This window comes from Pholis gunnellus (assembly GCF_910591455.1).
Source record: "Pholis gunnellus genome assembly, chromosome: 5".
NCBI lineage: Eukaryota > Metazoa > Chordata > Actinopteri > Perciformes > Pholidae > Pholis > Pholis gunnellus.
Genome location: NC_136531.1, coordinates 20,661,659 through 20,677,544, shown reverse-complemented (window position 1 = coordinate 20,677,544; position 15,886 = coordinate 20,661,659). Strand labels below are relative to the sequence as shown.

Genomic DNA, 15,886 nt, shown 5'->3' with positions numbered 1-15,886 from the left:
CCCTAACCGCTTAGGTCCATGTTTACCTCCTGTCATTCATGATCAAGACAGATAAACCCAAAACACACCATTCATTTAGTTTTTTAACGCAACCTTACGAATGCCTAATTTTTATGCATTTGTAATTTGCTACATTTTTTTAATGTAGACTTTTGCAAAGAGTACTTCATACCGTTCAAGCTGGTTAACTGCAGGATCAAGACATAAACACAAAACACACCATTCATTTAGTTTTTTATTAATATAACTTACATGTCAAATTATGTACTAACCATTACAATCATATTGTTTAAAATCATTATTCAATAAACCACGATCACACAAACATGTTAATGAAGAGCTTAGTAGTGACATATTGATAATCGTGTCCTCACGGCAGAAATTAACGGATTGAAAGTCATACAAAGAGAAATGAAACACTGATCTTCTTGTACTGAAACTCAATTAGTTAATTATATTAAGAAAAGACAACTTCCTCAGGCACATAATTATCTCACAAATCATCTTTACAGTTCACAGTGAGGCTTTAGATTAAAGCTCTCCTTTTCATCATCGTGTCATTACAGTCAAAACAAACTCGTAACATTTTACTGGAGTCGTTCTGTTGCTACTTTTATTCACCAGCCTGTTGGATTTGGTGGCACTGTGACAACAATAAACTTCAGCCCACTGAGATAAACCAAGATCACAAATCTACCAACTCTCATTCTAATTATTATATTTCTGCTTTTTGAGTCACTTTATTATTACAGGTTTTGTCTAAAACAGTTTTTGTTTCTGAAACAGTAATAACAGAGAGAAGCATTACTGAACATCATATATGAACCACAAAAAATCAGTCAGCAGGATTTAAACATTGCAGCATATTAACAAAGGATTTATTTAAAGTGTGTGGTTTGAAATGTGTTTTTACCCTTCTTTATAATATATCAACCCCACACAGCAGGGAGGCCACATATACAGTGCATATGTGGCCTCATTAAACACTTGATAATGGTCATAAATTCATACAAGCTGTGCGCACAGGTGCCCTTTACACATTTGACATATTTCACCATTATCTGCAGAAAGCGTTCTGTCCACAAACACATTCAGGAGCATGTGGACGCACAGAATAGTGTCATCATTCATTCTAATGATTGAACACGCTGCCTGACAGAGAGCCGCCACAGCTCAGAAATTGAGGCATTTAGAACAAATCATCCCAAAGTGATTCCTTTCGTCTCCTGTAAGTCATTGTAAATAATACCACTGTCTCATATTCGTAGTGTCTTGATGGGCCCTATTCTCTCTATTGAGCTCAGCTTCCGTCAAAGTACAGTTAGGTGTGTATAACGTACACGCTGGTATCGGTAAAGTCATTAAAGTATAACAATGTTATTCATTACACGGAACAAGGTGTGACGGGTGGTGGGGCTCAGAGTAAAGGCAAATTGTTTTACCTTTGATTGAAATACAGCAATTGAAGGATTTTAAATGTTAAGACCATTGTGACTGAATTCAAGCTGATCCGAGCCGCTGTTCTCTACAAAAGGGAGCCTAAAAAGGGAGAGAGTATTTGATTCTACAAAGCATTCACTTTAAGGGAAGTATCAACTTAAGGCTGTGAGGAACAGTCTGATACAATGTAGGACAGTGACATTTAAGGCATTTTAAATTCGTACGGCTCTGTAGAACAGCTGATGTATATGCAGGTTTCATCTACTGATGTTTCAAAATGGTTTTCAGTATTTTACCTGGGATATTCTATATCTTCACTTGATGTTTCGGTTGGATCTCTGCTCTAATTTGCATGAATGTTTATGGAAGTCAGTCATACACCATTATTCACGGGTATGGGGGGACTTGTTCATTTCTGTCTTAATGTCTACAGCAATTGATAAACTACTGCTCTTTAATAACAATCACGACAAATGGCACAGTGTGTAATCAAATAAAATGGTGGTCCTCGTCGTCAGGGGAAACAACCAACACAGATTTAGCTGTTGGTTTGTTCCTAACAAAGCGCTCTAATATGTGAAACATTCATAATTACATTCTGTTCTTGTTAGAAGAAAAAAAAGATGGCATTTCCATCTTGGCTGGCTCACAATGAGGAGCCATCAGACAGAAAACATGGTCATCTAAAAGTGCAAATACTTGATTGTTTTCAGTATTCTTAAAATATTTTTTGCACAAAATAATGATTTCACTAGAGATGTTGAATTTTCATTCCTGGTTTTGCTTCCATTCTCCTCAATAATTATATTTAGATTGTTTAGGACGCCCACCCTCAGATCAATGTAGACAGCTCTAACATGCTGCAGTATACCATGGCCTTTATGGCTGAGTATGGTGATCAACTTACCACTTATAGGGATGAAGGCTAAGTCAATGCAGACTGGTGAATACCAGAAATGATATGATGTGTTAATGTGGCTAAGGTTGTGCTTATATATGCAGTGTTGATGGGTCTCAGCCAGGAATCAAGGTGCCAGGGGTCAGCTCACAGTTTGGAACGCAGGGGCTTCAGGTACTTGTGGAAGGATTCATGGACCTGGGGAAGGAAGAAGGAATGGAATATTAATTAAACTGAAATAATGAGCATGCAAGCTCCCCAGTGGTGGGCCGTCAGGGCCAGCAAGGCCTTCTCTGCTGGCCCTGACAGAATCAAAGTTATAGCTATTTTATAATTTTTCATAAATACACTACATGTATTGACATTATTTTTCCCATTAGCTTATTTTCTCATTGCACAGCTCCTATCTTCCTCAGTTGCTCTGCTTCCAGTGCAGCTTGTTTTAAGGAGAGCTTTTATCCAATCAGATTTCACCTCTGTGTCTCTAGGTAAGAAGAGGCCTGAGGCCTGCAGACTCACAAGTGAATCCCTTTGCAGTTTAAGTGAATGGGGACGATAATGTTGATTGTCATAGTCTTCAACCAATCAGATCTTTAGTTTGACATGTTGGGCGTATTCTTTGACATGTCAGAGCTTGCTAGCTGGCCTAGCCATACGTCATGGTCAGTGGGCTAGCGTGACATGTTGGGCGGTGACAATCCCAATATATGCTGCCTCTGTGGAGCGGACATTTTCAGCCTCAAACGCATTCAAACGTATTCAAGAAATACAACTGTGGAGGCTCGACTGTCTTCACTGGCGTCCATGAATCGAGAAGGACTTCTTACTGGAACTAAAATGCACGGATGTACTGAACAACCGTGAGATTAAACTCTTTGTTAACAAAGAAAGGAGGATGGACTTTGTCTTTAAATAGTGAACAGCAGCTTTGGTAAGTGAACTGCTTTTGTTTTTACATCTGCAGTAGCTTTAATATGCTTGTTTATATATTATTATTTGTACAACTTGTTTTTATGAAGATAGATTTCTGTTTGGTTTAATATGTGATAGGAACCATTGTTACGTCCAATGTTGCTCTGGGGACACATTTAGTCGGTGCACAGCAGCAAGAAGACACGTGAAGGGGCAGAAGTCTATATACGCCGCGCAGAGTGTTAAAGTTAAGTTTAAGTTTAAGTGTTTAAGTGATCATCTTTGAAGATTCATGTGTTTTCAAGTGGACTCATTTTCCCTCTCGGTGTTGACAGACGAATAAATCCGTCAGTAACAAGAACTACGGTTTAGTGTATTTCCTGGAGGGAGTGATCGAAGCGTTACTACTGTGTTCATTTGTCTATTTCATATTGTTGCCTCTGATGTGAATAATATTTGAATGGCCCGTGCTCTTCAGTGTGCGGTGGAATACGTGTTTTAGTGCCGCAATTTTTTTAATGCATTGTCCGTTAATGACGCAGCATCCCGTCACATGTTGTCAATTGTTATTTTTGGTTGGATGCCAATCATGAAAAAGGTGGGTCTGATCTCATATGAGCCTGTCTGTGAGCAGACCGCTGTGAGGAAACCAGTGGAGTGACTGCAGGAAGCAGGCTGAGCTCGCCGGGGATCAGGTAAGGCCTGCATCCAGTTCTTGTTGCTAGCATTTAGCCTACATTGAAGCCTGTTAGTAGCTTGTAAGGCCTTACTGCATAGTGCTAAATAAATCCCTTAGACCAAACAAAGGAGCATCTCATCAGTACCACCTGTGCCGTGACACTACTTTTATTTCATCCCTGTGAATATGACTGACCTCTGTGGCGTTTAGCGGTGAGCGGCGAGCCCACTCAAACAAGTTCTCATAGACGTTGCCATCATATCGTCCCAAGACCGAATTCAGCTTCTTGTCGTGGTGATCGAAGGCATCGACTAGTGCCACAGCGTTGGGCCTCAGCTGAGACAGCAGATCCTTGACACGAATAGAAACCTGCAGCACCTGGGGCACATTCAGCAGTCCAGCCTGAAATAAAACAGATGGAGATGTGGATGAAAACGTGCTGCTGGACCTCACTCAGCCGCCATAACAGTGAGGAAACAGACAAGAGAGACAGCGGGTTGTTAAACAAAGCATGAAGTCTTATATTTCATTTTCAATTTAAAGCTCAGCTGATGAAACAAAATCTAATTTGCACTACTTTACCAGCCGCCCAGATATACAAACCCGACACATAAAGAATCCATTTTGTGACTCCCTGTGACTGACCAACAGCACAGGGAGTATACAAATAACTGGGGCAGCTTTGCGCAATATGTCTGTAACACTACAATAACATTAGCAGTGAATGTGGACCATGTTGTTTCTGTATGTTTTAATTTTTCTGACCTGTAGGAAGTCTCCAGAGTTGTTTTTGATGCCATTCAGGGCGTACAGCAGAGCAAGGGTCGACATCACCGAGTGTATCGCTGTGTCACCGACCTCCCCAAGCTTGTCAGTAAAGAGCTTCACTACAACATAGTGACAGTGGGCCTGGAGACAAAACAAAACCAGGGGGAAGGTAAATAAGTAAGAAGGAAACGGACAGAAAAAGAAGAAATGAGATGGACATGAGCAGAATTTGAGTTTGAATTCAGGCTGCATCAGAACAAACAACATATTGGCTTTGGAGCTTGGCATCAATCTCTACAATTACCCATAAGTCCAAGCCATGTCTGTGTATCACAAGCTACGGAAGGCTTTAAACTGTGTCATGATCAAACACACAGACAGACAGAACTGGACTGAACTTACATCTGTGGCTCTGACCAGGTCAACAGCACTGTTGTTCCAGGCGTCCTCCTGGCTCTTCCTGAGCTGCAACTCCTGCTGGATGCTCTTAGCTGCCAGATCAACTAGACTACAAACACAAACATTATCTGAATTAACCAAAGATGTTATTAATATATATTAATAACACCATTAAGACACTTTTTACCACCTCAGTTTCAACAACATGGCACGCCATAATTAGGGCCCGAGCAACAGACAACGTCGGGCCGTCAGGTCTGGTGAAAATAGCCATCTGATATAGGTTGCATATTTGAGTTTTTAAAAATGTCTCTCTAGCGCCCCCTACAAGTTGGACCGGCGACGCCCCTCGACCAGTATGTCCGATTTACTTTTATTCGACACACATGTCCACATCCACTAGCTCTACAAAAAAGCCTCTCAGACCCCTAAGCTCCGCCTAGAATTATTTTTCCACCATCTTGAATTTTGTGAAAAACACACATTTGCAAACTCCTACATGCTGGTTCCGATTGCTACCAAATTTGCTGTGGATCATTAATGGATCTATGTCATCTAAAGTTATCAAAAGCTTTTTGATATCTCTTAGCGTTTACAAGATATGGACCAATGAACTCCTTAGGGGAGTGGCTTGTACACCAATACACGTAACTTCTCAACCATTTGTCCTAAAATTACCAAATTTGCAGCATATGTGCACATCGCATCCTGTAACATACCCGGACATTTTCATTCCATTCAACCACTAGGGGGCGATACAGTAAACCCGCGATTTTGTGCTTTTGTCACTTTTGGGATTTTCAGCCTTTCTACTTTCTATTTATGCAATCAACTTCAATCAACTTCAAATTTAGTCAGGATGCTCTTCAGACCTTTGTGATGAAAAGTTATCAAATTCGTGAGTTTTCATGCAAGAACCTTGACGTGGCGTGGCGTGGCGGCCATTTTGCCTCATTGGGCATGAAAAAGGAAGTTGTTATAACTCCAAGGTACAGTATCCAATCCGCACAAAACTTCTTATGCATGATGCTACTTCAAGCCTGAACATACTTCAATGGGAACATTTCAATAACTCATAGCGCCGCCTACTGGCTAAAGGAAATGTCATATTTTATACTTTTATTTATTCCTCCTAGCCAGGTGACCTGATGAGTCTCAAATTTGGTAAGGATAGCGTTAAGACATTGATGATGCATCATCATGAATATTGTGAGTTTTCGTTAAAACGCTGTTGTCACATATGTCAGTGAAATGGACAAAGGCAGAAATATGGTCGACAGCAGGCAACAGCACATCTGGACAGATCTTTGGGAACCATGAGCCAAGAGTGGAGGGATCAGAGCAGTAGTACATTGACGAAAGATAATAAATATCTTAAAAATGTGTTTTTTTTGTACTTTAACATAAATAACAAATGTGTCTGATAAAAATGTGGAAAACATGAAATGGTAAAAGGCGTTAAATAAGTTGAATAGCTCAAGTAACTAGATCTTGTCTCTTACGTGGCAGCTCGCTGTTTGTAGACCTCCACCAGGCTAGCCAGGTCATTTATGTCGACCACGGTTGGTCTGGCAGCGACGGGCTGGGGCTGGATCCTCTGATGCTTTGGTTCATTAAGATATGACACAATGCCGCTCAGCTGCTGTCCTGCCTTAGCCTGCCGGTAGCTCTTCACCAGGAATCTGCATGGACAAAAGTTGAAGAGGCATACAGGTGAGGGTTAAACAACTAAACCATCGGAGCACGAGCTCGCTGGTGAACTATTTGGTGTTCACAGTTATGGAACTCAGCCGTACCCAAATTCAGTATTTCATGTGGTACTGTTAAGAACGTAATTTATTTCTTCTTGTATGATTGTGTATCAATTTTAATACCAAATCTAAGTGTGGTGTCAAGTATCAACCTCCTCATTCGTACCCATTCACACCTTCAGCCTTTGTGTGTACTTCATGTTCAGTTAAGAGCTCATTGTGTAATTGAACATTTCAGTAACTGTTGGCACAACTTTGCCAGGGAAACATCACATAACAGCATTTTCAAACTGATCATTATAGTGCTGGTAGTAACTAACAGTAACAGCTATCATTTAGGGATGTAAAAGGTCCCCTGTGTTTGTTTATGCTGTGGAGTGAGGGTGTGTCCCCTGCATTTGTGGTATGATAGGGCTGCTGAGTGGGTGTATGTTTATGCCTTTGTGTGTCTGTATTTGTCTCGGTTAACAAAAAAGCTAAATGTGTGTATACTTCAGTGAGAGCCCTGCTGTTGGAGTACCTGTACTAAAATCAATTCTTGTATTACGTCATTGGTACTATAAGTTTAAATGTTACAGCTTAAAGTAGACACAAATATGACATAACTCCTACTTCATGAGCACTCCAACAACACAGAAACAAACCACCCAGGCTTTTTCAGCGTGTGTTTGAGTCAGAGTTGGGTGGAGAACTTGGTCTTGTTGTCATACGAGTCTGTGTGACGAGTTACCTCGCAGTCTGCAGCATCATGACTGTGTTCTCTCCCTCGTAGGTGCACGTAGGGGTGAAGTTGACGTAAATGTCCGGCAAGGCGCTGCTGCGGGAGTAGCCGTGGCCGCCACATGACATGCGGCAGACCTCGATGGCAGAGTTGGTTGCCCATGTGGTGAAGGCCTTCAGGCCAGCAGACAGGGCATGGAGCTGGAGATTTGAAGACAAAGAGGGTGAAAAGAGCTTCATGGAGGCACTAGTTGCCAATTATACACATTTAAAATTAAATGTTTGTACTAGAATTTGCCATGGATGATCTATTGCCCTGACTAGAATATGAGAAACAGTAAGTAATCTACAGCCCAGTCAGTCAATATGCATCATCCTCTGTCCTCATCAAACCTAGATCACATCATTCATGTGCATGTCCAGTCAGTACCTCGGGCAGCTCACTGAAGTCCCCCTGGTTGATATCTCCACTGATGCGGTGGTAGGTCTGGCTCATATATTGGCCAACAAAAGTGAAGGCATAGGCCATAGCCAGCAAAGGGAAGAGCTTGTACTGCTGCGTCTGGTAATCGAGGATCTGAGGCTCTGGTTCTCTGTGGGACACAAACACACAGGTTGGACTTTTCAGGATCTCGTATAAAAGGTTGGACTTCCCTTTGATACATGGGAATGTGGTAAGAGATAGAAGCATGAAAAACCAGTGCTACTTCCAGTTGCGGATGGATGGATACATACAGGACTGTCTCAGAAAATTAGAATATTGTGATAATCCCCATACGTGTGATTTAGTTTACTGAACCAAGCTGAGTGTTTTTCAAGGCTCAGGAAACCCTTGCAGGTGTTTCGAGTTAATTAGACGATTCAAGTGATTAGTTGAATACCCTACTAGTATACTTTTTCATGATATTCTAATATTTAGAGATAGGATATTTGAGTTTTCTTAAGCTGTAAGCCATAATCAGCAATATTAAAAGAATAAAAGGCTTGCAATATTTCAGTTGATTTGTAATGAATCCAGAATGCATGACATTTTTGTTTTTTTAATTGCATTACACAAAATAAAGAACTTTATCACAATATTCTAATTTTCTGAGACAGTCCTGTATATTATTATATTATACTGAATTGCCTGTGAGGGTGACAAAAATAAGATGTCCTGACGTGTTTGTCAAAGTGTTATTTACTGCTTTTTTTTAGTGTTGGAATAGATATTAAATATTTAACTGCATTAAATCATACTGGGATGTTTGCTGAAATTGATTGGATGTGGCACAGCCCTGCCTAGAAAATGTTCCATCAGCCGCCACTGGCTACTTCCATCTCCTGTTGGAATTACGTCGACATTTCTGAACCTCGACCCTGACCAGCGAGACTACTGTGAATTTCCAGTGCCAGAAGGTCAAATCTAATTTTGAGCTTGACCTTAAGCATGCGTTTCCTTGCAACTTCTGTGAGTAATGAAATGTTTGTGCAGCTGTTTGCTGAAGTACACTCATTTGTGTTGACTGACCCCGGCCGGATTTCAGACTGGTGTCGAACAGAACTGTAGCGGATGGCGATGGTGCAGGATTTGGAGAGGGCCCGGGCTGACTCGCCTACAATCATGGAGCGGATGAACACCATGGTGCCGTAGGTCAGCTTGGCGCTTGGTGGCTTCAGATAGGTTCCATCTGGCTCCACCTAATGGAGAGACAGAGTCATTCTAACTGCAGATGCCTTGAGGAGCAAACATCCCACTATGAATGCAATACAGTGCATAATTATTTGGTAGACAAAACCCAGCCCTGCAGTTATTTTCTTAACAATTTAAGTCTCTGCATAGAACAGCACGTTCTATGCAGAGACTTACACTCCATGGAGGCAATCAACTTAAACCCATCTGTCCTCAGGGAAACAATCAACTCACATAATGTCACGTTACCTTGGCGTATTTCATCAGCATGTTGTCTCGTGGGATTCGCACGTTCTCTAGTTTCAGGTAGCCATTGTCAACTTCACTGAAGCCAAACTTGGGGCCGATATCTCCAACAACAATACCTAAGAGAGACGGAGAAAAATAGGGAGGCAGAGACAGGAAGGTAAATGAGGAGTGACTTTACCACAAACACCAAATCCAGACACATATCGCAGACTGCGGTTACCTGGCAAGGGGACGTGTGTGTCCATGTCACGGATGGGTACAATGAAAGCATGCAGGCCGTGGAAATTTCCCTGAGTATAAAGCTGGGCTAGAACTATGGCATGGTTGGAGGTCTTTCCAACTAGAAAGAGAGGGAGTGAGAGGGTTAAAACATGTTTGTTCTGAATGTCAACGAGGTTCTGAGCCTGAAAGAAAAACAAGAGAAAAGCAGTGCAACAACTAGATGAAAACAAAACATATTCCTGACAGGAATTCTGGTATTATTCCAGGCTGCAAAATATTTCTTGGTCCAGTCCTGCAGAGACGTGACAGTGTGAGTGTACTTACGTCCTCCAGGCCACCATTTGATGGAGCTGACTGTGGGACTGTTCAACACAAACTCCTGCGTGGCTGGGTCATATGTGGCTGTGGTCTCCAGCCCCCTGAGGTGTGTGCCTAGACATCACATCAAAGCCCATCAAACACACACACACACAGAATTGAAAAAACAAAATTAACTGATGAGACATCAGACTGAAGATGAATCAATGAATCACATAATACTTCAGCATGAATCAAATAGGACGATGGATAGAAGACATGTTTAGCCCATGACAACTTGAAACATGCATTTATAGGTTTCTGAAATATAATGGATGAAGCCAACATAAAAAGGAGCAAACCAGTGCACATTGTAGGTGTTTGACAGATCAAAAAACATATGCAACAATCATATTTTAAGATAATTCAACTCTGCTATGCTGTAACCATGTCATGCCATGTGCTTGATGGCCTCGGAGTTTGAATCTAAAAGAAACAAACTGGTTGGTCTAATCAAACTGGAACGTGTGTTGCTATACTGGTCTGCAACTAAAGCCAGAGGCTGAAACAAACATATACAAACTTTTTAAGACTGTTAGTTCAAGAAACACATCTGTCACAAACACATGGGAAGGGGTGATAAGAGTGTAGGAGAGGATAGTGTGTCAGGGAGCATAACACCTAGTGACAGACTCTCAGGTTTGGGCTTGCACGTCAAAAAGGAAAATCTAATTTTGTACAAACTTGTGATAACTTTGTACTTGTCCAGTGGGTCAACTGACACAAGTGGTCAGAATTGTGTAAATATGTTTAACCATCTAAATTAATCGACCTACTTGTGGTTGCATTTATCATCAAGTTAATTCTTTTTTTTTATCCAACACTAAAGGAAAATAACGATGGAGAAGATGTTAAAACGCCTGCAAGTCAAGCAAACAATGAACCTTCACATTATTCGTGGAAGTATTTTAGTATGAATACAAACTAATACAAATTAGGTCAACACTAGATTTAACTAAAGCATGAGAACTATCACAATCCTAAAAATGTAGTACCTACATGTAGACAATGTCATTATGCAACAATTCTGGGGTCTATTGCCAGAAATAAAGTAACCAAATAATTCATGTCTGCTGACCGGCCTAAACAGGCCTGATATTTTGGACTGCTCTGTTGATTTTACCGTGGCCCATCTCAGTCTGAGCGTAGGTGCCGATGATCTCTAGGTTCCAGGCGGGCATGAAGAAACGGTCCATCTGCTCTGGGGTGGCCTGGTTGAGCAGTGTGGGCAGGAACATCCCCAGATGGAGATCCAACGGCTCTGGCCTGTCCGGGTGCACACAGCTAGGGCCACGCAGCACAGGGGCAAACGGAGAGGAGAAGCAGGTGGTGATGCGGAGAGGGCAAGGAGGGAGATGCAAGTGCAGATCAATGGAGGAGAGGATGTTGGATTAAGTATTTTCAAAAATCCACAGGAGGGATTGTGGGTAAGAGTTGATATGGTTCAGATGAAGAAGAAGCGGTGGAAGACATAAAGACAGAGGTTGTGCAGGAAAGCAGTGAAGACAAATTAAAACAGCTTTTGAGCATATCATGCATATTGATTTGATCACATTGTCATTTAAATCTGTCTTTAGAAGCTGCACCAAAAAACTTCCCCTGCTGACGTGTGATTGAATACCTCAGTTATGTACATTACTTTAGTCACTGTTTCTGACCATAAACTGATCAAATCAAAGCATCAAGGTTCAGTATCAAACACACTCCTATTTTAGCTGCCTCTTACATTCCTATAGACCAAGTGGTCACATACAAACGTCTTGTTCAGTACCACCTAGATGTTCAACTAGTCTGGCAACAGGCAGTTTAAAAGACAGCACACATGTTTAGAGAACATGAGATGGATATTTTGGACATAAAAGTCTTGGCAGATAACAATTGTGAGGCTAATTAAAAGAAAAAATGATTGGGGATCTATTTTGATAACACAGCAAAACTGCCAACTCTCAAATGTGAGAGTTCACAGCATACCTTGGTCTTGGTCTTTTCTGATACTTTATAGACAAAGCGATTCATAAAGAAAACAATCTGCAGATTAATCCATAACGAATACAATTGTTAGTTGTAGCTCTAGAAAAGTGACCACGTCCACATTAATCACGACATAAACGATACTCTTGGATTTGGCCACGTGTTGCTCCGATCTGCTCGAACACTAAACTAAACGAAATGTTCATTAAAGACGGGGTCATCGGGTCTAAACTTTCAGTCTAGGTTTGCGCAGATCAACCACTAATTCACAATAACATCCATTCAACTTTGTTACAGCAAGGCAACAAACAACAGCTGGCACGGCCTACATTCTCTCCGATTACAAAGAGACATTGAGAAGCTAGAACTCAGCCTCATTATGGGATCCCAGACCACACATGTCCACCTGCTGTTGATGAGAGATTGCATGTAAAATCAAATCAGACCAGTTACAGTTTCCAGTCTACACTACCTACTAATTCACACTAATTCACAAACTTCTTCACCATTCCAGATATCAACAGACAAACAAAAGACAGACCAGATAATAAAGAATAAATTAATGATTAAAGCTTTGCACAATTGTAAAAAGTGATGGTGAAGCTCGTGTGAATTTGGATTACTGTGTCTTGATTATTTTCCATCAGTGCATCATCATGAAATAAAGATGGGAGAGATGTGAGGAGGAAAGCAGTAGAACGCCTGAATGTAGATGGGAATACGTTTTTGACTAGACAAAACTACAAATATCTTTTATTAAGCTACTACTAACCCTAAAGGGTGTAAGGGACGACCACTAGAGGAGCGTTGTTAGTAACGAAGCTACAGCACACCTAAGTTGACTAGCCACAATTCATCATGACTCGTTAGAACAAAATGTAACGTATGGACACAATTGTCAGGACACGCATGCAACTACTTTTGAATTTTCTACATGATTTGGGTCTGTCAAACACGTACAAAGAAATCACCAGAGCTGCTCTTGGAACTCCAAACCTGTGGTAACGGGCCTCTTTTTCCGGCCCCAAACATCATTTTGGCTAAATATCTAAAAACACGAATGCCAATCTGTGCTATTTTATAAACCGCACGATCAAGTTGTGTTTGAGGGCCTTCAACAACAACAAGCAAGTAAATAAGTTCAGGGCTAAGTCCACGACTGACCGTGACCCATTTCAGTTTGGGCATAAGTGCCCACGGCCTGGAAGGACTCTGCCAGAGGTATCCATTTCCTGGACTGCTGAGGGTCACACTGGCTGTACAGGGTCGGGAGGAACATGGCAAAGTGTAGCCCCATGGACTCGTGATGGTTGCCCTTGACCATGCTGGGTGATGGGAAAATGTAGTTTACACAGCTTAAATTGAGATTCGCCGTTACTCCGACATTATGTAACTGATGTATTTGCTGACTCACTTGTGCCGTAAAAAGCACTTTGAGTTGTATGGCGGAGGTCAAGTTTATCACACGCATACAATTTAGTAACATGTCTGGTCTCTGTCGCCTTGCAGATAAAATAAAAGTCTCCAGTTGAGGTACTTCATCACTGGGACTGGATAAAGCATATTTCTCTTATTTAACAACACCTTTTAGAGCTTCCTTCTGGAAAACCATCACATTACTACTGGGACTGACAGCTCAAGAAGTAGCAATCTGATCCACATATACGTATCCTAACGTTCAGCCACAATTAAAATGATCATTTTGCAAAACATGTACATCATATCAGCTGGCAGAAAGCTTGGGAGTATATAAAACAATATAAAAATGGATTATCTATTACACTGCATTACGTTGTGCAGCGAGTGAAAGCTGGGACCTTGCATACTGTAGCCCCTGACACAGTTTTAATCTTATCTTGAACTTTGCTCCAACTGCATTCAATGGCCACACACAGCTACACAGATTGTTGATTAAGCTCCAATAAATATGGCACATTTTCCACAGGAAATGTCTCAACCACCCTGCTGTTTTAGTTGTTGGATACAGTTATCGGACAGTTATGGAACTGGTGGCAAAAACATGTTAAAATGGTCCACCACTTTTGATGGCTGCTCTCATATCACGCTGCCCGAGCTGCATCATGACAACCTTTGGTATGTGAAAACTATCACTGGCGACGCCACTTTGCATCCGTCAGTCAAACCTTCGATACTGGCGGTATACCTGACCGAGGTCATAATAGTTTGCTCACATGCTGACTCGTTTACCACATACTTCTTGTAGCAGTAGATCTCCTCTGGGTCTGCAATGCCATACTCTCTGAGCTTCAGGATCATTTGGGCACTTTTTTTAACAGCCTGGTCATAGCGCTCACTGCGGGACAGGAAGTTAGGGTCCTCCTCCTTAAAGTCCGGGTCGCTGAGAACCATCGACTCTATAGTGGAAATGAAATCAAAAATGTATCTTTTAGTTAAACAGCTGCTCTAGTCTACACAATACATATATTCAAAATGAAGTGGACATTTCTAAAAGTCTGTTACATGTGTAACCATGTGTATCAAGATGTAAATGTGTATTAAGTGGGATAACAAGTAAATACAGACAAAGATTGGCCATCACTTTATATTCCCAGTGACTTATAGTTAAATTACCATGACTTCCTTCTGTTTAACAACATTCACAGTCAGACAGACAACGATCACAGACTTCTGGCCGCACAAGCTGCAAGCAGATTACCTCTAGATACCAATGAACACAAAATAACTGTCATGCATACAATACATCCAGTCTTAATCAGCTGTGTCACAATGGAGGGGATGCATCCTGCAAAGTCCACATTTCGAGAGCAAATACATCATATATGCTTGCAAGGCATTGGTCGATAAGGGAAGCCTTCTTTTGTCAGTTCATATTTCGCTTCCCTCGGCTTTCTGTAATCAAATGTATGTTAATCGTTTGTTCAGTGGAATGTTCTGGTAAACAATGGACAGAAAGTTAATAAGAAACTTGAGAGTCGATTAATCTTTGAGAAAATTCTCTGGTTGCAGCTTGTAAATTGTGAAAATTTGTGGGTTTTATATATGGTCTTCCTTTTTCCATGAATTGGCATATTCGTCAACATTGAATCCAACATATTGTTCTGAGCCACATGTTATGGTTTGCCTAAAGAGGATATGAATAAAGTAGCACGGCCTCTTAACCGTGGAGTTCAGTTGTAACGTAACAAAACGTCGGTAACGTTGAACGTTACATAATTGGAACAGTGTACGCCAATGCAACCTTTGGGACACACCACATCCCCCTTTAACATAGAGATACCCCCTTAACATGATATTAGGTTGAGGTTAGCAAAACAGCCAATGAAAGCATCTGCTAACCGCTAGCTTTCTTATTCTCCACAGTATTGTTTTGCTAATATCCGGACCGTCACCATCATATGAAGTTGTCGGTGTCCGCGGTAACGAGCACAACAACTCCTCGCACGATCGGGCAAAGTAGACGTTTCAAACTCACCGATCTCTCGCCGTCTTCTGGTCTTTTCAGCACCCCCGTCCAAAATGTGGGTCAGTTTCTCGACGTCAAAAGTGGCATTTTGCCTCTCTCTCGTAATATCCGGATTCATGGTTCCGTATCTGACTGGATATCTACACTGTAGTGGGAAAAGTATAATAACAAATGCGTCTTATAACCTCAACCTGACGGGTCGGTTCTCCTCCTGACGCAGCCGCAGAGAGGTGCGGAGACAAGTCATGTGACACATACCCCGGTAGTACCAAAGGTAGCCGACAGGCCCAACCCCAATAGGCTCGTTCGAGATGAACTGCGCCTCGCCTGGAGAGTAGAGGAGTGCAGGCGGCAGCAGCGGGTGTCGTTGACACAAAACTGCGGTCAGGTCGAACTGTTTTCA

The 15,886-nt window shown here is 41.6% G+C and overlaps 1 protein-coding gene across 3 annotated transcripts; it reads right to left on the bottom strand.

The window, feature by feature from the left end:
• Positions 1 to 223: 223 nt before the first annotated feature.
• Positions 224 to 15,686, bottom strand: acox1 (acyl-CoA oxidase 1, palmitoyl). Of its 3 annotated transcripts, none has more exons than XM_079159553.1 (14): positions 15,493 to 15,686; positions 14,254 to 14,413; positions 13,203 to 13,363; positions 10,035 to 10,142; positions 9,709 to 9,828; positions 9,489 to 9,604; positions 9,078 to 9,247; positions 7,998 to 8,160; positions 7,578 to 7,768; positions 6,599 to 6,778; positions 5,100 to 5,205; positions 4,695 to 4,838; positions 4,125 to 4,331; positions 224 to 2,536 (listed from the first exon to the last, which is right to left on the bottom strand). In XM_079159553.1, the coding sequence occupies exons 1-14, from the start codon at positions 15,599 to 15,601 to the stop codon at positions 2,486 to 2,488; spliced, it is 1,986 nt and encodes a 661-aa protein (XP_079015679.1). In that variant the 5' UTR covers positions 15,602 to 15,686; the 3' UTR covers positions 224 to 2,485. The 3 variants fall into 3 exon arrangements, with proteins under 3 accessions (XP_079015679.1, XP_079015678.1, XP_079015680.1); XM_079159552.1 differs by lacking the exon at positions 13,203 to 13,363 and adding an exon at positions 11,191 to 11,351; XM_079159554.1 differs by lacking the exons at positions 14,254 to 14,413; positions 15,493 to 15,686 and having other exon boundaries at positions 13,203 to 14,104.
• Between the last annotated feature and the right edge of the window lie 200 nt (positions 15,687 to 15,886).